The 23,357-nt window shown below is 40.3% G+C and overlaps 3 protein-coding genes across 6 annotated transcripts; all 3 read left to right on the top strand.

Annotated features, from left to right (window-relative positions):
* Positions 1 to 2,006: 2,006 nt before the first annotated feature.
* LOC124310421 (laccase-2-like) lies at positions 2,007 to 21,525 on the top strand. 4 transcript variants are annotated; one of them, XM_046774341.1, is made up of 9 exons: positions 2,007 to 2,138; positions 4,743 to 4,843; positions 4,987 to 5,149; positions 5,243 to 5,540; positions 5,627 to 5,964; positions 6,036 to 6,319; positions 6,504 to 6,767; positions 6,838 to 7,074; positions 7,197 to 7,637. In XM_046774341.1, the coding sequence occupies exons 2-9, from the start codon at positions 4,771 to 4,773 to the stop codon at positions 7,514 to 7,516; spliced, it is 1,977 nt and encodes a 658-aa protein (XP_046630297.1). In that variant the 5' UTR covers positions 2,007 to 2,138; positions 4,743 to 4,770; the 3' UTR covers positions 7,517 to 7,637. The 4 variants fall into 4 exon arrangements, with proteins under 4 accessions (XP_046630297.1, XP_046630295.1, XP_046630294.1 ...); XM_046774339.1 differs by lacking the exons at positions 2,007 to 2,138; positions 5,243 to 5,540; positions 5,627 to 5,964; ... (2 more) ...; positions 6,838 to 7,074; positions 7,197 to 7,637 and adding exons at positions 18,695 to 18,992; positions 19,093 to 19,430; positions 19,508 to 19,791; ... (2 more) ...; positions 20,642 to 21,036; positions 21,202 to 21,525 and having other exon boundaries at positions 4,756 to 4,843; XM_046774338.1 differs by lacking the exons at positions 2,007 to 2,138; positions 4,743 to 4,843; positions 4,987 to 5,149; ... (4 more) ...; positions 6,838 to 7,074; positions 7,197 to 7,637 and adding exons at positions 18,133 to 18,290; positions 18,403 to 18,565; positions 18,695 to 18,992; ... (4 more) ...; positions 20,642 to 21,036; positions 21,202 to 21,525.
* Positions 8,998 to 11,857, top strand: LOC124310424 (oxidoreductase ptaE-like). Its single transcript, XM_046774345.1, has 8 exons — positions 8,998 to 9,101; positions 9,244 to 9,406; positions 9,500 to 9,797; positions 9,873 to 10,210; positions 10,279 to 10,562; positions 10,739 to 10,999; positions 11,070 to 11,306; positions 11,412 to 11,857. Exons 1-8 carry the CDS (start codon positions 9,023 to 9,025, stop codon positions 11,729 to 11,731), a joined length of 1,980 nt encoding a protein of 659 aa, XP_046630301.1. The 5' UTR covers positions 8,998 to 9,022; the 3' UTR covers positions 11,732 to 11,857.
* Positions 12,696 to 15,775, top strand: LOC124310427 (oxidoreductase ptaE-like). Its single transcript, XM_046774357.1, has 8 exons — positions 12,696 to 12,818; positions 12,961 to 13,123; positions 13,217 to 13,514; positions 13,591 to 13,928; positions 14,000 to 14,283; positions 14,456 to 14,716; positions 14,787 to 15,022; positions 15,125 to 15,775. The coding sequence occupies exons 3-6, from the start codon at positions 13,383 to 13,385 to the stop codon at positions 14,689 to 14,691; spliced, it is 990 nt and encodes a 329-aa protein (XP_046630313.1). The 5' UTR covers positions 12,696 to 12,818; positions 12,961 to 13,123; positions 13,217 to 13,382; the 3' UTR covers positions 14,692 to 14,716; positions 14,787 to 15,022; positions 15,125 to 15,775.
* Positions 21,526 to 23,357: the final 1,832 nt, after the last annotated feature.

Here is a 23,357-nt window from a genome sequence, read left to right as displayed (position 1 = left end):
CAACGCATCGAAAGTTACAGCCAAAAAACGAAAACCTGAATTTTCGACATTTTTCAGCAGGTGTATTTTTCTTCCCAATTTCTCTCCTGTTGATCCCACGCTCTTTTCGCTGCGTTTGCTGAGTTCCTTGGGGTCCAATTGGTCGGGAAAGAGTCATACGAATCAATTCTGAGACGAAAAATTTTTTGGTAAAAAAAAAGGAAGGTTAACCCCTTTGTATTTTTGGCGAAAATTTTCGCGATTCTGAAAAGTGCTGGAATCAATTCTTTCAGGCACTATCCCGACGTAATTTTGCGAGAGAAATCGATTGGGCGCAGTCCGAATACGATGCGAGCAAAGGATCAGAATTCACGGCTACAAAACATCGCACTGGGTTCGCAAAAAGGTAGAAGAAATAAGTAGTCCCATACTCAGAGCACGAAATGTCCAGTTCCAGTTTATTAATTGTTACAAATGTACAGGTATCAGTGCATACTGTTCTACCAAATTTTTGAATGGTTCAATTGTAACATGTCATACTCTTACCTTATTCGAATAATATCAGAATATATCAATAATCACCACAACAATATACTCATTGATGTAATTAGTATAATATTTGTAATAGTATTTCATTTTTAGTTAAAAAAAGTAATTAGCACAATGAACGAACATTACATAAGGAGTCTGACTACTATATAAGGAGAAAATACCACTATTTACATTGCGTTTATTAGAATATCAACAATATTGTATGAAATAGGTCGTATTGAAGTATATCAGCACATTCTAAGTTCCGGCCTGAGTGCAGGTACAATGCACCTCTGCACGATACGAGATACATAATACTATATTGTTACCATATCACGTAAACTGGAAGAAAATGAATAACAGCTACATAAATTTCTCCGCATTTTTATCGCTTCTCCTTAGGCGTTGGTCACAGGATGCTTCAATCATTTTATTTTGCCATACTTGGGTCCTACATGGCGTCGAAAGGATCGTTTGAAATGCAAATGAAAAGCAAGATTAGTGAATCCGTTCGGTTTATTTTTTTGAATCAATTTTTTGAAAAAACAAAATTATGAAACCGATTTATTCATACCTTCCATATATTGACGTCATTCAACGAGAGGAATTCATTGGGCGCAGATTGAATACGCTGCGCACAGCGGATTCAGAGTTACAGCCAGAAGACGAAAGGTTTCCTTTGCAATTCGTCCTCTGTTAGTCGGACTCGCCTTCAGATGTCTTGTTCGCATTCTTGAGGGTTCAGTCAGTAGAAAAAAACCCCTACAAAACGATTCTGATACAAAAAATTCGAGAGCTCTGAAAATCGCAAAAAAGGAAGGCTAATCCCTTGTAATTTTCGGTTAAATTTTCAACGATTTTCAACAACGCTACAATCAATTTTTCTATGCACTATATATCGACGTAATTTTGCGACGGAAAACTATTGCGCGCAGTAGGAATACACTGCGAGTAAGGGATAAAGAGTTGGAGCCTAAAAACAAGAAATTTCCCTCGTAATTTCTCTGTTGCTGATCGCTTGCTCTTTTTGATGTTTGTTTCACGTTCCTGAAGATATGATTACTTTCAAAACGGTCGTACAAATCGACACAGAAACGAGAAATTTTTCGCTCAAAACAGTAAGTTTTGCGAGAGAAATCAATTGCGTATAGTGTAGAATCGGTAGAAGCAAGAAAGAAAAGTTTCAGTTGAAAAATGAAGAATTTTGCCGTATTACATTCCTATTACCTCTGCTATCGGTCCTGCAACGTTCAGATGTCTACCCCGGATTACTGAGGGTCGAATTAGTGGTACAAGGGTTCTGCAAATTGGTTCTCCAACAAAGAGTTTTCGAGCTTCAAAAATTGCAGAAAATGAAGGCTACTCCTTTGCATTTCCTTCCAAAAATTTTGGGCAATTTTGTATAATTCTAAAACCAATTCATTCAGACGCCACGTTTACGTAACTTTGCGAGAGCAAATGATTGCACGCAGTCTAAAATCAGTTGGAGCAACAGATCAAAGATTCGATAGTGCTGGAAGAGTGAGTGGGGTAGTCATTCAATCGAGCTTATAAAGCCAGTTGACGAGAACAAAACTTCAGTCAGTCCATTTTGGCGAAGAAGCATTGTAATTAATCCGAGGTATCAGGTTGGTTATAAATAAAAATTTACTAAATATAATTCATAAGCATTTTCATTTAGAGGAGTCAATTAATAATATTTATCAGTATTTGTTCCGTTCGCAGAGTATGATATAAAATAGTGCGTCAAAAAAGCTGGTGCACTACATTTCAGAACTGAACTAGATATTTAGTGTCACACATTAAAATCTGTGTTAATATACGGTGTGATTTTTTCAATCGCTTCGAGGCGATATTTTAGCAGAAGGCGAGATTTGACGAAAAATGACATACTACATCTTCAGAGTTCGAAGACGGAAAAAATTTGTCGCTATCATATCTGTGGAGCCGTTAACGACAGATGAGGGTCAACTTATAGTTTCATTTTAATCAAATGATATGTTTATCTTGCAGAAAAAGATCTTTGCTTCTCCATTGGAATACCAAAAAAAGAATATTCACAGAGCGACTAATTAAATAACGTTCCGATCGTCTTCGTTTCGGGTGTTATCTCATACCAGGAATGTCCTTGGTTGATATCGTATTTTTTTCACGGTCACCATTGAGAAAACACAACCTCCGGCGTTGCTAGAACACACTTGTCATAATTTAAACTCATAATGAAAATCTAATTTCTCCAATTTCTGTGCATAAAATATTGTCACACACACGTCACGAGTGTTGCATTTTGTGGTAATTTTCTCTGCACTCATCTAAATTCCATTTCGTGCGATGAACAAACCTCATCGTGTGTTGTACGCAATTTGACAAATGCCATCAAATATCGGCCCTTGGTTGTCTTCGCCTTGCTTCTGAGGGTAAAGATCAGTTTCACCTACTTCCGATTCACCTCCGATTGCTTTGCAAACCAAGATATTATTGCACATGATATTATTTCAAACCGCATATAGGTAACGGTGTTGCGTATAGGGCATATACTTTGCATGATCGACTCCTAAAAATGCTATATTAAATCCAGCGTAAAAAAATTGTTAAAGTTCTCACGTGTAATAACGTCTATAGTAGTAAGATCGCCGTGTCGAGTGTGCAATAAGATCGCGTGAAATATATGTGAATCGGTGACTGCCATCCCCGCATGCGAAGCAATATAGTTAGCTATAAGTTTGAGGAACAGCGATTAGACGGATGAACATATTAACTCGTGCATCAGTTAGCAGGAGCAGATGATTTGAACTTTGGTCCGCGGATGAGGCAATATAGCCTTCGCGATTCGAAACCCCCTCTCATACACAACATGAACACCGCGATTCACGCCAAACGACGTCGAGTTCACAACTACTAACGCGAAACGCGAGATAAAATTGGCCTGTTAGTCGAATGACATGACCAAACATTGTGACTTGAAGACATATTATCTGGAGTACAAATTTATTGGCCTTGTTTGCAAAGACCTTGAAGTTTGACCAACCTTCTCGCGGAAAATTCGTTTCATGAAATTGTATAAACGAATGCTGAGGAAAACAGGTGAATTTAGGAATCCGTGAAATAATCGAGTCCAATTATAAAGATCTGAAATCCGAAATTCTTTCTGATACTTTTTTTTTTTGACAATCAATTTAACATCCGTAAATTTCACGAGACTCGTGAATAAATTATTAAAATTATATAAGCGCGCAAGCGGTACAACTGAAGCGTTCATTCATTCACGTATTCACGCAGTATAAAATTGTATTAAAATTGCGACTACGTCCTCTGTTTTCTCGTATTGGAAAATATTGGTTCATATGATTTGATCGGAAGCTGCATAAGTTTAGAAATAATATCATGACTAACGTTCGATAGAATCCCTAAAGCGAAGACCGACTTGGGTACTCTTACAAACGCCTGCAGCGTGAATTAGCAAGTTCGGAAGTAGCACGTGTAAAATTCCGATTTTATACTGTAACTTAGGTACAATTATAATTTATTAAACTTCAAAGATGTCTGGCGGGGGGTTTTCACCATACAAAGTGTCTGGCAATGGATGACGTGATTTGTAATAATATCCCGTATAAGATTTTTTTTCAAATCACGCTCGATACTAGGATGTTTTTGTGCAGCAATTTTGTGCACCTTTTCTATCTGACACCCGTCAAACCCACGGCGACTAAAGTTTCATAGTACCAGCATTAAGATTGAAAGGGAACCTCGTAAACTCTTTTGCGAAGAAGTACATACTACTTATTGCGTGTGTTCGCGCCTAGAGCGCTTCTATGATTTAAGGTGTAGCGCGAGAGGATCTCCTGCCACTTAATTATTTTAATTGCGTCTATCCTTTTCCATGTCGTACAAATGCCTTTTCACGAGCTCGAGATCGCAGCATGAAATCCCACATGGTTCAACTGATAGGTTCGGAGTAGGTTGCTTGACCCTCCAACTGACCGCGACGAACCGGGTAAAATTCTCCCTCCGTCTTGGCATTTGTTCAATAAATCTGCTATTATTTATTGGCTCACTCGGGCTTTTACCTCTGATTCGTGAGGGTTTATAAGCCTCGGCAAGTTGTTGTTCGTTGTTAGTTCGTACGCGCGATTGTCGTGTTTTTATTTAAACGACCCGATTACTCATTGCTTACCAAAGTTTCCCTTTTACAGTATAAAAATAATTCATCGTGTTTTACCTTGTCCATTTAGGCTCAACGATATAGAGGGACGATAGAAAATGCGCTCTTACAAGGCGTTGCTTCTCTTCGCAGCTTTAACAATAGCCGCAGAAACTCTTGGGACTATAATTGGTAAGAAATAGAATTCAAGAATTCACCAAGGCTTGTCCATTTCTTATTTACGATAACAATTTTACTAGGACAGAGTTGATTTCTCGGTAGAACCCTCACTATAATATGGGTAGATTTGACAACTTTTCCTTGAAATCTCGCAGAATTACCAGACGACTACAACCAGGCGTCACCGTGGCACGAGTTAGCCAAGCTTGGAGTTGGAAATCTCACGGAAACAGATTGTCTTCGTACGTGCGTTGTCGGGAAAGCACCGCGAGTCTGTCTTTACACATTTGTTTTAGAGTACTACGCGTCAATGGGAACGTGAGTAGCCGTGATACGATCGAAAGTTCCTTCTTTCTTATAATTAGTACGTCAACTTTTGCTCGCTCGTTTTAATCGTTCGTCCCAATGCAGCGCCTGCAGAAATTGTAGCGATGGTGTCTTGGAGGACTGCTATCTGCCGCAGTGCATCCCAGCCGATGGAGTTCAGCGAGGAATGATGTCCGTCAACCGGCAGCTTCCCGGACCCCCGATTAGCGTCTGCAAAAATGACCTGATCGTAGTAAACGTGAAAAATCAAATGCCCGGTACAGGATCAACAATCCATTGGCACGGGATTCTGCAGAAGAACAGTCCGTGGATGGACGGAGTTCCTTACGTAACCCAGTGTCCGATCGGAGAATCGAGTTTCAGATACGCGTTTCAAGCCGATGTCAGTGCAGGGATTTGCCTGTATTTTTCTTCGATCAATGAGACGGCGTGCAATCTAAATTGTATTCTAAATTTACCTTTTCACAGGTAGCTGGGACATATTTCTGGCACTCTCACTCCGGACTGCAGAGAGTTAACGGGCTTTACGGCGCGTTAGTTATTCGCGAACCGATTGTTGACGAACCCTGGTCCGATGGTACCTATGACTTTGACCTGCCAGAGCATACGATTGTACTTTCCGACTGGATGCACGAAACCGCGGAGATGTTTTTCCCCGGTCTACCCAACAGAGACCCAGGAGTTTTACCGGATGCTATATTGATTAACGGTTTAGGACGGTATCACAACTCATCCACGAGCAAAGATTTTGTCAACTTGACCTTCCCTCTGGCGACTTTTCACGTGTCGAGGAATTCCAGCTACAGGTTTGTGGCAGGACGTTCTATTCTCCAACTTTGTTCCACACTGCTGTGTCTAATAGTCAGCTCCTTTGAAGGTTTCGGGTTATCAACGCAGCCAGTCATCCTTGCGAGTTTCAATTTCAAATCGAGGATCATAACATGACTCTGATCGCCACTGACGGATATCCAATCGAGCCAATCACCGTCGATACATTCGTTGGTTACCCTGGTGAAAGATACGATTTTGTGATCGACACGAGTAACGCTCCGCTTGACAAGGACGCATTCTGGATTCACGTCACTAGCATAGGGTTTTGCGTGAGATACAATTTCGACCAGCATGCTGTTCTCGACTACGGCAAAAATAGCACAGCTTTAGGTCGGTGCCAGCTTTATAGTATAACATGATGCTTACTTTCGATTATATACTTAATCGATATTTGCAGAGAAATTGATTCGTAATTTCGCCAATTTTAACGGAATTCTTTCTTTCTGTAGTAAAAGGACTCGATGTACAGTTTGATAGCACTTTATTTGCTCAGCTGATAGTGTTCGAGTTTCAGGCATAAATCCAAGTCGAACTCGGCCTACTATACACAATCCTCTGAAAATCACGACCGTCTTGAATTATCCGCATGCAATGTGTGGGGAAGGTTCGAAGTATTTCTGCATCACTGATCTCAGGTCGATTGGAAGGGACTCAGAGGCGGGGAATCATACGAATGTTGGGATGGTAGAACCAAATGTCCGACTCGTTATTCCATTTAATTTCCACAGCTTCAACGTCGATGCCTTCCACCAAGCCGGGACTTACAGAGAATATCAGAGTGAGGATTGCAAATGATTTTTTTGATTTTCAGTGCTCCAAAATCACTCGCACGAATTTAATTTATTCAGATATCGACCTAATGAAAATTCGAGCGGCTTCGATGAGCAATATAACTTTCAAGTTTCCTCCGAGTCCAATTATATTCAAGGAGAAACCCGACGACACATTCTGCAACGCAACCAATTTACCAGCTCAGTGCCAAAAGGTTGGTAACGGTGCGATAGATTCTCTCTGTCATTGTACCAACGTCGTGGTTCTGAAAGAAGGCGACTTAGTCGAGCTGGTTTTGGCCGACGCAGATGGCGGTGAGTACAAATTCCTAAAAAGTAAACGGCCATCGAGTCGTCTAGCTCTTTCTAGCAATAGCAGGGCGTCGATCCCCGTTCAATTTCACCACTAATCGCAAGCCTCGTTGATTATATTTCAGACCTTACAGTCAGTCATCCGTTCCATTTGCATGGTTACTCTTTCCACGTGATGCGTGTTGGCCAAAATTACAAAAGCGAAGGCGAAAATTCTCTGAACCATACATACTTTGCTTCGCCACTAAAGGACACCGTCAATGTACCCTCCGGAGGATTTGTCACCATCCGATTTAGAGCTGATAATCCTGGAATTTGGATGATGCATTGTCACCTCGAATGGCACATGGCTATTGGCATGGGAATGGCTTTCTGGGTCGAGGGAAATATCCCATCTCCACCTCCAGGCTTTCCGAGATGCGGCGATTTTGATCCGTTGAATTAGGCTGATGTCGATGAAGTCATGTGCCGAGCCTACGGCAACTCTATCGTTCAATTCAACGGAAATTGCGAAATAATTTACAATCTATGAAAAGTATTACCTTCCTGTATCTCGTATTCATGAAATTATACCTGTTAATGCAAGTTTCCTTTTGTTTTTCACACACTCTGTCAAAATACCAGTTACCTCTTTGAAATATTTTTTCAATATTTATCGCGGCGTACTTTAGACTCTCAAAACCGACAGATCATAACTGAATACTTTGAAACGGCACAGAGCGCAACGATAGTCGAAAAGCTACCAATGTGCCAATGTAATAAAAGTAACGAACAAGATGAAGAAAAACGCTTTGCTCTCCCGCAACAGGCAATGCCGCATGATCGCGTTTATATCTAGCTTATCTGCGATAGTTTGTTGGCGTTGTTACCAAGATTTTGAGGAATCCACTCTACGTTGATTCTCCCAATTTCTCATAATCAATACTTACGATTAACACGTGTATGTATAAATATATGCATCGAAACGTACAAGGACGAGCAAATTTGCGACAAAGCATTGTTTTTATAGAATTCGTCCTAAGCCGCCTAGTTGCTGTATTCCCGGGAACTCGGCGCTACGCGCCTCATTTTTCCACGACTAATAAAGCTCTTTCTGAATAATCAATTATCAAGAAAAATGTTAAACGCAACCTCACGAGGCAACCGCAGCGATTCGAATCTCTGATGGCTTCGTTCCGCGGCTTCAACAATTACGATAACCGAATATTTTCACCGTTGTGTGTATAGTTGGAAGCAAATCGTCGGCAATTTTGTGATCCGTATGATGTGTTTTTATACATTTTTATCGTCATAACGTGTGAATAACGTACCGTGAATTATGCAGTGATAAAAACTGTAGTTGAACATCGTGACAACGCCGTACTAAACATATTTGTGCCTTTTTCGAAAGATTCTAGTTCTTATCCTTTGTCGCATGTTCGTGCAAGCGTCAATAAAAAAATATTTCCAGTTCCAGTGATATGACATGTTTCACGGTTAAAAGTACATAAACCCGTCTCCGAATGGATGGTTCGTGACAATAAGCACGAGGTGTACCAAATAAAAACATATTGCAGTTAATTTTATCGTAATCACTAGTAAATATAGATACGGAAAGCACTTCTGATCGGTTTGCAATGAAATTTGCACACGTCACGTGCACAATTGCGAACTATATTGTCTGTATACTTTTAATGCTTATGCATGCTGATTATCAAGTGATCAACTGAATTTCGTGGCAATAACGTCGCCTCATATCTCCAATCACAGTTTCGAGCAATTTTGATGCGATACTGTTAACGCTATAAAACTGTGTTAATAGCTGCATTCAACAGCAGTTCGTACTTGCTGACTGCAAAGAACAACAGTGACTGCAAAATTTTATTCTTTTCCTCAATAGATAAGCTTGGTTATATGTACGCGTGTATCGCTACGTCCCGTCATTTTCTACGGGTGAGTTCAACATTACAAAATGTGTTCCCAAAGCCGGTATTTGCTTTGGCTGGCAGCTTTGATAATCACTGCCTTACCGATTTTCGGAACAATTATTGGTGAGTGAAAGAAGTGAGAGATTTAAAACAAATTTGCCCGTTTTTTACTCAAAATGACAATTTCGTCACGATAAGATTGACTTTTAAACGAAGTCGTCAAATGAAACCGTAGATGTGACAAAGTTTTTGTAAAAACCCGCAGAATTACCGGAAGACTACGATTGGACGTCATCATGGAGTGAACTGACTGAGCTCGGCGTTGGAAATCTCACGGAAACAGATTGTCTTCGCACATGCGCTGTCGGGCAATTGCCACGAGTCTGTCTATACACTTTTGTTCTAGAGTTCTATGCGGCGATGGGAACGTGAGTAGCCGTGATACGATCGAAAGTTCCTTCTTTCTTATAATTAGTACGTCAACTTTTGCTCGCTCGTTTTAATCGTTCGTCCCAATGCAGCGCCTGCAGAAATTGTAGCGATGGTGTCTTGGAGGACTGCTATCTGCCGCAGTGCATCCCAGCCGATGGAGTTCAGCGAGGAATGATGTCCGTCAACCGGCAGCTTCCCGGACCCCCGATTAACGTCTGCAAAAATGACCTAATCGTAGTCAATGTAAAAAACCAAATGGCGGGTACGGGAGCTGCAATCCACTGGCATGGACTTCCGATGACGAGGGATCCGTGGATGGACGGAGTTCCTTACGTAACCCAGTGTCCGATCGGAGAATCGAGTTTCCGATACATATTTCCAGCCCAGGTCAGTGCAAATTTTCGAACATCTTTTGCTCCTTTGCGTGGACTCTAAACAGAGTCCTGAATTTTGTCGCCACAGGAAGTCGGCACGTATTTCTGGCACTCTCACTCTGGGTTACACAGGGTCAACGGGCACTACGGTTCGTTAGTTATTCGCGAACCACGCGTTGACGAACCCTGCTCCAATGATATCTACGACTTTGACCTACCCGAGCATACGATTGTACTTTCCGATTGGATGCACGAAACCGCGGAAATGTTCTTCCCCGGTCTACCCAGCAGAGTGCCAGGAATTGTACCTGATGCTATACTGATTAACGGTTTTGGATGGTACCTCAATGGAACTGCGAGTGAAGATTCCGTCAACTCGTCTTTTCCTCTGGCAACTTTTCACGTATCCAGAAATTCAAGTTATAGGTTTGTGGCACGTCGTTTTGTCATCCAACTTTGCTCTCAATAACTCTCGATACTCGGCCTTCCATTAGGTTCCGGATCATCAACTCAGCCAGCCATATTTGTGGGTTCCTGATTCAAATTCAGAATCACAATCTGACTCTGATCGCCGCTGACGGAATAACGATCGTGCCGGTCGTTGTCGATGCCTTTGTCTGCTATCCTGGTGAAAGATACGATTTTGTGATCAACACGAATAACACGTCTCTTGATGAGGACGCATATTGGATGTTCGTCAATGGCTTGGGAGTATGCGCGAATCTCGGATTATATCAGAACGCCGTTCTATCCTATGGCACAAACAGCACAGATTTAGGTCCCTACCTGCTTCATAATACAACATTTAGTTGATTTCGGTAGTATGCCACCTGTATTTGCAAGTTTGTCTTTCATATGAAATCTTGCTTCTCTGCAATGTAGAAAATTGTTAGTTTTTAGCGATAGTACAGCATTATAATGATTTTTGCTCGACTAATGACTTTCACATCACAGGGATCATTCCGAACAGAACTCGACCAACACTAAGTGACCCTCTGAACTTTACGAAAGTCTTAAATTATCCAAATACGACGTGCGGCGAGAGCTCGGACTATCTTTGCATCACCGATCTCAGATCAATTGAAAACGATAGAGACGCACGGCACTCGAGTGTTTGGACGGCGGAACCAGATGCCCGACTCGTTATTCCATTTGGTTTCCATGTATTTGACGTCAACGATTTTCATCTCCAGGGAACTTACCAAAAATATGAGAGTGAGAATCAAAACCTAATTTTTCGATCCGTGATTACTGCACACAAATTAAAAACCTCAAATTTATCCAGACCTCCAGGACACCATTATTCGAGCGGCCATGACAAGCAATATAACTTTCACGTTTCCTTCAAGCCCTATCACATTCAAAGAGAAGCCCGATAACACATTCTGCAACACTAACAACTTACCAGCCAGGTGCCTAAACATTAGTAACACTACAGTCGGTTCTTACTGCCAGTGTACCAACGTCGTCATTTTGCAAGAAAACGACATCATCGAGCTGACATTGGTGGACACAACTGGGGGTGAGCTTGAGGTTCCAAAGATCAAGCGACTAGCGAGTCGTCTCGCTTTCTTATCTTTTTTAGAATTTGCCCTCAATCGTACGCCTTGATCATGTTACTTCTCAGATGCGTTAGAGAACCATCCGTTCCATTTGCACGGCTACTCCTTCTACGTGACGCATATGGGTCGAAACTATACAGAAGAGAATGCGAATTCTTTGAACCAGACATCCTGTGATCCACCACTCAAGGACACCATCAGTGTACCCAGCAAAGGATTCGTGACTATCCGTTTTCGGGCTGATAATCCGGGGCGGTGGCTGTTCCATTGTCACTTCGAATGGCACTTCTCTACTGGTATGGCAATGGTATTCTGGGTTGAGGGCGATATGTTGCCTCCACCTCCAGGATTCCCGAGATGTGGCGACTTTAGCTCGTTGACCTAGTTTGATCGAGATGAGGATATTGAGGGCCAATGGAATCGACCTACCATGTTCATAATGTATATAATTATTCAATATGGCTGAATAAATACATCGAATTTCTGTTTATCAAACAGAATTAATATTTAATAGAGTAATTAATCCTTTTTCCAAAAATTCAGCTTAATTCACTCAAATCAATACCTTTTTTCACCACGCAGTACCTCGTTATCTTTTTTCTTAAGTATCTGTGTCTTTCGAGTTACTCAGTCGATTTTCAGCTCAAAATATTGTAAATTCAAGGAATCATGATACTTGAGTAGAATGATCCATTTCCCGGTATTTTGTGGTTCTAGGAAATTTCTTTTCATACTCAAAATCTCATTTTGCTAAAGGTAACTAATTTGCCTTAAAATATTATAGCTAAAGAGTAGCCCAAAATTTTTTTAAAGTTGCTTGAATCGGTATTTTCGTTACTATACTATGATTTTTGATAAGTGGTTTCCAGCGACCCCGGTGTCGCACCAGTGTCCAACACAGGAGGTGAGCAGCGTAAGAGTTGAGATTTCAAAATTTTGGTGTTAAATATTATTTGATTTACATGTGTCATGATGGCGAAAGATTAATGAAAATGAAGTATGAAATACGCGCACGTTATACGTACAGTTGCCAACCACATTAGATCTATACTTCTCAATAAGATTTTACGCTGATTAAAAAATCAGCAGCTCAATTCTCTTTCTTGATATGTTACTCATCAGAGCTCTGAACAGTTTTGAATTGAAAAAAAAATAAATCCTGTTGTAGTGATAATTCTATGTATAACTTTGTATAAGTATATTGGACTGCAACAGTGCTACCATTATAAAACTGTTTTAATACCCGCATTTAAGCGCTGTTCATATTTTATGACCATCAAATACGACACTATTTGCAACATTTTATTCTTTTCCGCGATAGATAAGCTGGGTTATCTGTACCCGTGTGCCGCTGCGTCCGATTATTCTCTAAGACTGAGTTGAGAAATGCAAAATGTGTTCCCACAGCCAGAATTTACTTCTGTTCGCTGCTTTGATAATTCGTGGCTCACCAATTTTTGGAACAATTATTGGTGAGAGAAAGAATTGAGAAATTCAAAACAAAGTTGCCCGTTTGTTACTCAAGACCATAATTTTATCACGATACGATTGACTTTTAAATAAAGCCGTCAAATGAAACCGCAGATATGACAAATTTTTTTTAAAAACCCGCAGAATTACCGGACGACTACGATCGTACGTCACCATGGAGTGAACTGACTGAGCTCGGTGTTGGAAATCTCACGGAAACAGATTGTCTTCGTACATGCGCTGCCGGGCAATTGCCACGAGTCTGTCTATACACTTTTGTTCTAGAGTTCTATGCGGCGATGGGAACGTGAGTAGCCGTGATACGATCGAAAGTTCCTTCTTTCTTATAATTAGTACGTCAACTTTTGCTCGCTCGTTTTAATCGTTCGTCCCAATGCAGCGCCTGCAGAAATTGTAGCGATGGTGTCTTGGAGGACTGCTATCTGCCGCAGTGCATCCCAGCCGATGGAGTTCAGCGAGGAATGATGTCCGTCAACCGGCAGCTTCCCGGACCCCCGATTAACGTCTGCAAAAATGACCTAATCGTAGTCAATGTAAAAAACTAAATGGCGGGTACAGGAGCTTCAATCCACTGGCATGGACTTCCGATGACGAGGGATCCGTGGATGGACGGAGTTCCTTACGTAACCCAGTGTCCGATCGGAGAATCGACTTTTAGCTACGTATTTCCAGCTGAAGTCAGTGCAAGTTTTCGAACGTCTTTTTGTCCTTCACGTGGATTTTAAATAGAGTCCTGAATTTTTGTCTCCGCAGGTAGCTGGCACGTATTTCTGGCACTCTCATTCTGGACTGCACAGAACTCACGGACATTACGGCGCGTTAGTTATTCGCGAACCGCGTGTTGACGAACCCTGGTCCTATGATATCTACGACTTTGACCTGCCCGAGCATACGATTGTACTTTCCGATTGGATGCACGAAACCGCAGAAATGTTTTACCCCGGTCTACCCAGCAGAGAACCAGGAATTGAACCAACTACTGTGTTGGTTAACGGTTTTGGATGGTACCTCAATGCAACTACGAACGAAGATTCTGTCAACTCGTCATTTCCTCTGGCAACTTTTCACGTATCAAGGAATTCGAGCTACAGGTTTGTGGCACGTCGTTTTATAATCCAACATTGTTCTTGACGACCATATTTGGTACTCGGCCTTCTGGTAGATTCCGGATTATTAACTCAGTCAGCCATGTGTGTGGGTACCAAATTCAAATTCAGAATCATAATTTGACTCTGATCGCCACTGACGGGACGCCGATCGTGCCGATCACTGTTGATACCATCGTCTGCTACCCTGGTGAAAGATACGATTTCATGATCAACACGAGTAACACTTCGCTTGATGAGGATGGATTCTGGATATACATTACTGGCTTGGGAAGATGCAAGGATTTTGGCATCTTTCAGTACGCCATTCTATCCTATGGCACAAATAACACAGAATTAGGTCTCTACCTGCTCTATAATACAACATTCAGCCAATTTCGGAGTACTTTATTCGTACTTGCAAACTTGTCTTTCCTATGAAATCTTGCTTATTCGTAAGAAATTACTGTGTTTTAGTATCAATACCGTTTTACAGTGCCCTTTGCTTAACCAATGACTTTTTCAAACTACAGGGATTATTCCAAACATAACTCGACCAACACCAGACGACCCTCTGAACATCACGACGGTCTTGAATTATCCGAATACGACGTGTGCTGAGAGCTCGGACTGTCTCTGCATCACCGATCTGAGATCAATTGGAAACGATACAGAGGCAGGGAACTCAAGTGTTTGGACGGCAGAACCAGATGTCCGACTCGTTGTTCCAGTTGGTTTTCACTATTTTGACATTGACGATTTTCACTGAAAGGGAAGTTACGAAAAATATGAAAGTGAGAACTGCAAACTTATTTTTCAATCCATTATCACCGCATAACAACTAAAAAACTCGAATTTGTCTAGACTTATACGACAGCCGTATTCGAGCGAGCATAATGAGCAATATAACTTTCACGTTTCCTTCGAGTCCAATCACATTCAAGGATAAACCCGATGACACATTCTGCAACACTACCGATTTACCAGCCACGTGCCAAAATGTTAGTAGCAGTACGGCCGCTTCTTACGCCAGTGTCCCAACGTCGTCATTTTGCAAGAAAACGACATCGTGGAGCTGACTTTGATCGACCAATCCGGCGGTGAGCTTCATTTTTCAAAGAGCAAGTGACTACCGAGTCTGGCTCTGTCATCATCGTTCGACTTCATTCCTAACCGTACGCCTTGATGATGTTACCTTTTAGAGCCGAAAGTTAGCCATCCGTTCCATTTGCACGGCTACTCCTTCTACGTGATGCGCATGGGTCGGAACTACGCAGACGACGACGAGAATTCGTGGAACCAGACATCCTCTGTTCCACCATTCAAGGACACCGTCAATGTACCCAGCGAAGGATTCGTGACTATCCGTTTTCGAGCTGATAATCCGGGGCGGTGGCTGTTCCATTGTCACTTCGAATGGCACCTCTCTACTGGTATGGCAATGGTATTCTGGGTTGAGGGCGATATGTTGCCTCCACCTCAAGGATTCCCGAGATGTGGCAATTTTATCTTGTTCAACTAGTCTGATCAAGGTGTGGATGTCGATTGAACAGAACTGTCAAATTCAGAATATGAATAATTATCTAATATATCTAAATAAATGCATCAAAATCATGTTTATTGTGAGGTTTGTACTTGGGCGCATCCGGTTCACAAATCTTTTTTCCGTTTATGTGAGCGTCAATCACAGTTGATCTAGCTTAGGCTTACGTTTTACTGTTTCAGGTGCCTATGATGTGCCTCAGATGTTTTACTCAATAAAAACATATTAGTTTATTACATAGAAATGTCGTATTACGTGTGTAATTGATTATAATGAATAAGTATTCAATAAATTACATTTTCTTTTGGTACGTCTTTGATTTACGCAGTGGTATTAGTCCATTTCGCTATGAATGCAATTGCGGAATGATAACTTTGAAGCCATTTTAAATTATAAGTTGAAATTAAATGCTGTGCTGTAAGTTTTTAAATATTTCAGAATTTTACTCGAATGTTATTCCCATTGTTACATCATAATCGACATACACCGTGAGAAGGTTTCACCGCATCCAAATGATCTCTTCCTGTTGTCATTTTTTAAAAATTGAACATGTGTTTGCACCTGGTGTAACTATTTTCTCTGCTCCCTGTTTTCGTCGAGTGTTTACTTCACGGAGCATCATGTATCTCGACCTACTCATCTATTCATCGGGACTCGATCACTTGTGAAAGCTGAATTTAGCGCTTTTATTTTGGCTCTTATTGGTCTTCTCGCACCTGACATCGATTTTTCATCGGAAACATTATTTGATGTATTAGTCTGAAAGTATAACCGAAATCGGAGATGACGGCATATCATCAAACATTATTTATGACACTTTCGTTCGGAACCTGTCATAGTTCGTAATTTACTGTAAGTTGCGTTTATCCATGATGAACCATTCCAGCTGATAAAACAACCTCAAAATTGAACGTGTCGTATTCTAACCAACGGAAAGTTTTTGTATAGCAGTAATAAGATGAAAATATGAAAAAAAATCCAAATTGAAAATCTTCATGGAAAATTCGTACGAAATGGAAAATGGGTAATTTAGTTATAGCACAAAGCACTTACTTCTGATCTGCGAATCCAGTTGATAAAATAATCTCCACTTTCAATATGTCATATTCTGTATGTCATTAATTTTCAGACTAACAATAAGTGAATTTACTGAAGGAAGCACGACGTTGGTACACGATTGTGATAAAACAAACTCACTAGAAATTTTGCTTGAACGAAGCGCGGCGTGTTTCCGTTATGTCATGTATTCACATACATGTATAAGTTGTCTATTTTAATGTGAGTTTAAGGTGAAATTGTAGTCGATTTTTCAGCGAAGATATTCAACGAAATTTTTATTAAAATTAATGCAATTAATTAATGTTCAAGGGTACTTGACTGACTGACTTGTTCCGTTGAATATTTTTGGTTCATTCAAGCTTGGCAAATGTATATTTAAAATATATTTCATTTTTATTTACATTATATAAATATTTAATATTTATTCAAAATAAAAGCATTTCTACCCTTATTTCATCAGTTTTATTAAACGTTTCGATTGACATCATTACGAATATTTTTAATGTTCGTTCTTTGGGAAATGACAAACTTTCGAAAAAGGTGAGACTATTTTTTCAAAGTGAAATTAGGGAGTCTTACGAGCTTTTTCATAAACTGATAAAATGAGAAAAGAAATGAAGCCTAAAATCAATACGTAGAAGCATAGCTGCACATTATAATATTTTTGGAATTCAATTCGTTTTGTTTCCGACGTTTTCAGCAGGGGAAAATTTTCATTGTTTGCATGTGTGTACATAGATGTGAAACGAAATAATTTATTGTAAATTGTATTCGTTGAAACGTGTATTTCAACGGAAAAAGTGACAAAAAGTTATTTAATCTTCCCCTTTCGCTTGACATAGTCTTGTCGCAAATGTCAACTTTTTCAGTTATGTAAGCACACAAATTTTGCAGAATGACAGTTTATGCCTTATGACAGATTTCCTCCATCTGCGTAAACAACAGCGTGAATCTCTTATGTGTGCTCAAGAGGCATGCAGATACAGTCCGCTCGCATAATAGTGCCGGCGTTGGAAAAGTAGGGGAGTATTTTTCTTGCAGCCCAGGTACCCCCACCACTGACGCGTTTTCATGCCATCGGAATGCTCGTCGCTCTCTCGTATGAGTGCCGCCGCACCGGGTAAACTGTGACTACTCGTGTATATTTATATTCGTTTTCCATATCATATAAAAATGGATTATTTCGATGCACTAGATTCAATTTCTTTTTCTAAATTTCGTTATTTTAGGAGAACCTTTCACACGTATTCCCATTTATTCCAAAAAATGTGTAAAAAATACACACTGATATAGTAAAATCATCAAACGTATACGATCTCTATTTCTTTGAATAAAATCGATTATTATTTTAACGATAATAATCGAAATTTGTGTCATTTTTTTAAATGATATTATTACTATATTATGAATTTTGTGACGATATAACATTAAGAAAATAATGATTATAATTTGAATTTAAAGCAGAGAATTATACGCTATTTCATTGAGCCAGCGTTTGGGACTATTCAGGGAGACGCATATGAAACCCGAAGTGAGCCCGTGGTGGGGGTTACGTTAGAGCGAGAATAAGGGGAAGCGGCACTATTACGGGAGCGGACTTTATGTATAAAAGCACATAACGCTGAGTAGGTCCGGTCTGTACGAGTAAATTGTAATAGCTGTTTTAAGCGAACCAGTCGGAACACTGAAAATGCGTGTCACAGACAGGACTGTGCTTTTAATCACAGCGTTAACAATCGCTGTGCCTGTCATAGGGACAGTAATCGGTAAGACAAATAACTGAAGTCAAAATAATTGCTCGCGAATCCATTGATAACTTCCCTATTCATTCCAACAACCACGATGTAAGTGCAAAAAATTTTCCTTGTTTTCCCACAGAATTACCGACGGATTACAATCGATCTTCACCATGGACTGAGCTGATCGAACTGGGTGTCGCAAATTACACTGAAACGGACTGTGCTCGGACTTGTGTTGCCGGGGAATTACCGCGAGTGTGTCTTTTCACATTCGTTATGGAGTTCTACGCAGCAATGGGGACGTAAGCAGCCTCGCACATATCAAACATTATCACTTTTGTCAAAGGAAACAAGCTGATACTGTTTCGATCACGATTGACCTGCATCACAATAGCACGCTCATTATTACCTACTTGTTTGTTCGACTGCAGAGCCTGCGGGAATTGCTCCAATGGTGTTCTGGAGGATTGTTACCGGTCGCAGTGCATCCCAGCCGATGGAACCGAGCGAGAAGTGATGTCCATAAACCGCAAGATCCCTGGACCAGCGATTCACGTCTGTAAAAATGACCTGATCGTGGTCAACGTGATAAACAGAATGGCCGGCGCGGACGTCACCCTCCACTGGCACGGCTTCCGGCAGAAGCACAGTCAGTGGATGGACGGGGTTCCTTACGTAACCCAATGTCCCGTCGGAGGCACGAGTTTCAGATACATATTCCCAGCGGAGGTCAGTAAGAGGCATTAAAATTTCTTTCACTTGGTGTGGCGTGGAAGTGTAAGCTCTACAGTGTGAACTAATAAGTGAATCCTAAATCTTCTTTCCGCAGGATGACGGCACGTTTTTCTATCACGGCCACGTAGGCACGCACAGGACTAACGGGCATTACGGTGCTTTAGTTGTTCACGCACCGAAATCCGAAGAGCCCTGGTCGGAAAATCTTTACTCGTATGATTCCGTGAATCACACAATCGTGTCTTCCGATTGGATGCACGAAACTGCAGAGATGTTCTTTCCCGGTCTGCCGAGCAGACAGCCCGGAATCACACCTACCACTATTTTAATCAACGGATTGGGAAGATACTACGACGATGAGGCAGACGTAGACCTCGTCAACGCTTCAATTCCATTGGCAACTTTTCATGTCCAGAACAACTTCCGACACAGGTAAGCAATGTTCCATCGTATCCACCGCCCTTGTTTTTAATGGGGAATACCTTACTCATAATTCTTCCATTTTGTAGGTTCCGCATCATCAACGCTAACAGTCACGTTTGCCCGTTCATTACTCAGGTACAAAATCACTCCTTAATGTTGATAGCCACCGACGGCAAGCCGATTGAACCGGTCACAGTTGATTCCCTCATACACTATCCTGGTGAACGATACGACTTTGTGCTGATACCACTTGTAAACGTTACGGAAAGAGATGCGTTCTGGATACACTTTCGCGCTCTAGGGTCGTGCGAATCTATTAAGCTGGATCAGTACGGCGTTCTCTCGTATGACACCACTGACGACGAGTTAGGTAATAGCTTGTCAGAGTTTGGTTTCGACTCATCATATTTACCTCAATATGATACATGTCGTATTGTTACGTGCGAATTGTGTGTTGTTATAACGTATAATGCAGTTTCTCGGTGCTTTTCGTTCAATTGATAACCTCGCGTCGATATATTGAAATTGCAGGAATACTGCCAACGCGAAGTCGACCAACTGTATCGAATCCTCTGCCGATGGGGATAGTCGTTAATCACCCAAACACGACATGTGGCGCAAATGCGAGTCGCCTTTGCGTCACTGATTTCAGATCCGTCGGGTACGACGATGCCGATGAAGTTAGAAGAATTTTGACGGCAAAGCCAGACGTCAATTTGATCATCCCGTTTGGTTTTCATTCTTTTGATGTCGATACGTTCCACGAAGATGGAAGTTACCATCCATTCATGAGTGAGAAACTTGAACTTCATATTTGATAAGAATAGTTTGTTCGCATTTGTAGAACCAACTCTAGATTTTATGTTATCCAGATCGCGGAGGAGAGAATATTTTATCGGCTTGGATGAACAATATATCTTTCACGTTTCCGAGCAGTCCAATTCTATCGTCGTACAATTCTTACAAGTCTCACGGCGGCTACTGTGACAAAGACAACTTGCCAGCCAATTGTCTGGGGAACGATGACAATGCCACGTTCACTCCTTACTGTGAATGTACCCAAGTTGTAGTTCTGCAACAAAATGACATCGTTCAGATGACTCTTATAGACAACGTCGGTGAGTTAGTCTACCTGAAACCAAAATGTTCCAGCGCGTTGTCTGACCTCGTTATGTAACGTAGCATCAACCGCACTCACACTCCTCGTCCTCGTGTTTCAGGAATCTCTAGTCTCAATCATCCGATACATTTGCACGGTTTTTCTTTCTACGTGATGCATATACATCAAAACTTGACGAGAGACCAAATGTTCACTGTAAGTGAGGTGGAAGAATTCCTCAGTACATGGGAGTTCGAAGAATCTGACGAAGCTTCGTCGACGAATATGACTGTGCCACCACTAAAAGACACCATCAGCGTACCCAGCAATGGATTTGTCATCGTGCGATTTAAGGCTGACAATCCTGGATCTTGGTTGATGCATTGTCACTTTGAGTGGCACATGTCCGTGGGCATGATGATGGTCTTCAAAGTCGAGGGAACGGTTTCTTCACGGCCTCCAGGCTTTCCGGAATGCGGCAATTTTGATCTGTTGGACGAAAGCACCGCAGCTGCGGTACGTATAACAAAAGTCATATGTAGAAGTATGAATGAAAACGGATGAAATCGGTGCAATGAAAAATAATCACAGGTATGATAGATAAAAGATGGGTGGTGCAATATTGACTGCAATTTATAAATAAAAATACAAATTTATTGTGAAAAATACAATATTCAGTAGGTCCGACCGAATAAATGCATAAATCGAAAGCCAAAAATTCGAAGTTCAACTGCTCCCAACCATGGAAAGATGACTGGTGTGTAAGCAACAAAAAAAGAGCACACGGACAGGTTCATTTTGAAATACTACACCACATAACGAATATGTTACGAGAAAATGGGAGTCGACGACCGCTCGGTGCTGGATGAAACAACACGGAATTTCTCATACACAATCATTATACACATTTATGAAAGCAAGATGACCAAAAGCCGAAATAAGGACGAAAACTATATTAATATGTACTGTCCGAGGAATTAGCAATAAAAACGGTGGCATAATAAATTCTGTTCTGTTTTCATTAGTTTCTTTTACCCTCTTTTACTACTTCTATGATTTTAAAAAAGACGTCCGTTGCAGTTTAATGACGGAAAACGTGATTTTAATAAAAATTGGCGGGGCTGTTCTTTTGAGAATGTGAAGAAAGTGGAGATTTTCAACATTTTGCAAATATTTTTTTCATTGTCTAAAAAATCCAACTTCGGCGAAGACGTTGGGTGTGGAGTTTTCGAGGAAAAAAGAATTTTAAAATTTTCGATTTTAGACACCTTTTACATAAATTAATATTTGGATTTCAGAATTTACTCACATCTTAAAGCACGCAACATATTCAAATGAGAATAAAATCAGAGCGATTACGATTTTTATATGGATTTCTAGCTGTGCCCTTTGGTGTTACCAGAGCTGTTAAATTGCAATGATCAGTAACGCTGAAACTTTAGTAAGAACAGAGAAATATATATATATATATTGTATAAGGGATTGGAATTACCTGATCGAACAGTCAGCATCTGAGAATTATTTGACAATTTGTAACAAGAGAATAGATTGATATGAAAATTTTAACGAGTCCGCGATTGTCGTTCATATACGTATCTATGGTATTATTAGAAAATTGGGTAAATTTAAAATAACCAGGATCAAAAGCTAGATAATTTGGCATAGAATGCACTGTTCATCATCTCATTAGTTATCTCGCGCAGCTTTGTGCAGCTGTCAAAATAGTAAATGTGCCATATTTTGATTGGCAAGAGTAGTCGATAAAAGATGAGTTATTGCAAAGAAGCATAGGTGTGTAAATTTAAATAAACAAACTAATTTTTACGTTCCATCAAGCACACTTAGAATTTTGTTTGAATTAAACTTGACATTCTTCTGTTACACGTCAAATGCTCAAATATTGATTGATATATTCGATATTTATGGATATACGAATACGTGTATACTTATTATTCTGTTTCTGATGCGTCAATGTAAAATTAAATCTTCTCTTTGTTTTTCTATCAAATAAATTAAGCATTTATCTTAAAACCATCATTTTCATCATAGGTTTTTGAGGAATGATTAGTTTTGGAAACAACATATGGCAATTCACCTGAAGGAAAATTGGGAAGTCTTGCTAGTTTCTTTTAAAAAAACTATTGAAATTGTTTGTGAAATTACAAAAAAAAATAAAAAAATGATCGTAGTCGACGTGAAAAATGAAATGAGTGGTACGGAAACCACAATCCATTGGCATGAAGGACATTACGGCGTGAACTTCAAATTGTGTAATGAAATTTTGTGACGGGATTTATGGTGCGCTGGTCATGGGGACATTCAAGTATTAGTTAATGCTAAAACAAGGGTAGGCCATTCAGAGAAACGTTATCAAATGTTACCCTATAGTACTAGACATTCCAGGCAAGCGTTAGCTAACATAGGAGATTCAAAGTGCGTGATCAAAGTCAATAAGCTGCCTGCTTGAGAATGAGAAAAAATTTTCTTTAAAAAGAGGTGTTAATAATGCATGAATTGCTGGTTAATAATATCTTGGCAAATGTAATGTTTATTACATGCATTTAATAAAAACGATAATATATAATAACGATATATATAATTTGATACTGAATGAATAATGCATTCACATTTTATTGAACTTGTTAATGTGTATCAATAATTAATAATGATTAATATTTAATAAAGTAGGAATAAATTGATCAGGATGTGACTATAAATGGAATTTCTGCCATTCCCAGGTAATGAATCGAATTTCGAACAAGTTTTTCAAAGAGCATTAGCTAACGTTAAAAAGCAGTAGTGGGAAAAACAAAATTTTATCACTAGGGATGGGGTGT

The sequence above is a fragment of the Neodiprion virginianus genome, chromosome 1 (genome assembly GCF_021901495.1).
Source record: "Neodiprion virginianus isolate iyNeoVirg1 chromosome 1, iyNeoVirg1.1, whole genome shotgun sequence".
NCBI classification, from domain to species: domain Eukaryota; kingdom Metazoa; phylum Arthropoda; class Insecta; order Hymenoptera; family Diprionidae; genus Neodiprion; species Neodiprion virginianus.
This window is presented reverse-complemented; position numbering and strand designations above follow the sequence as displayed.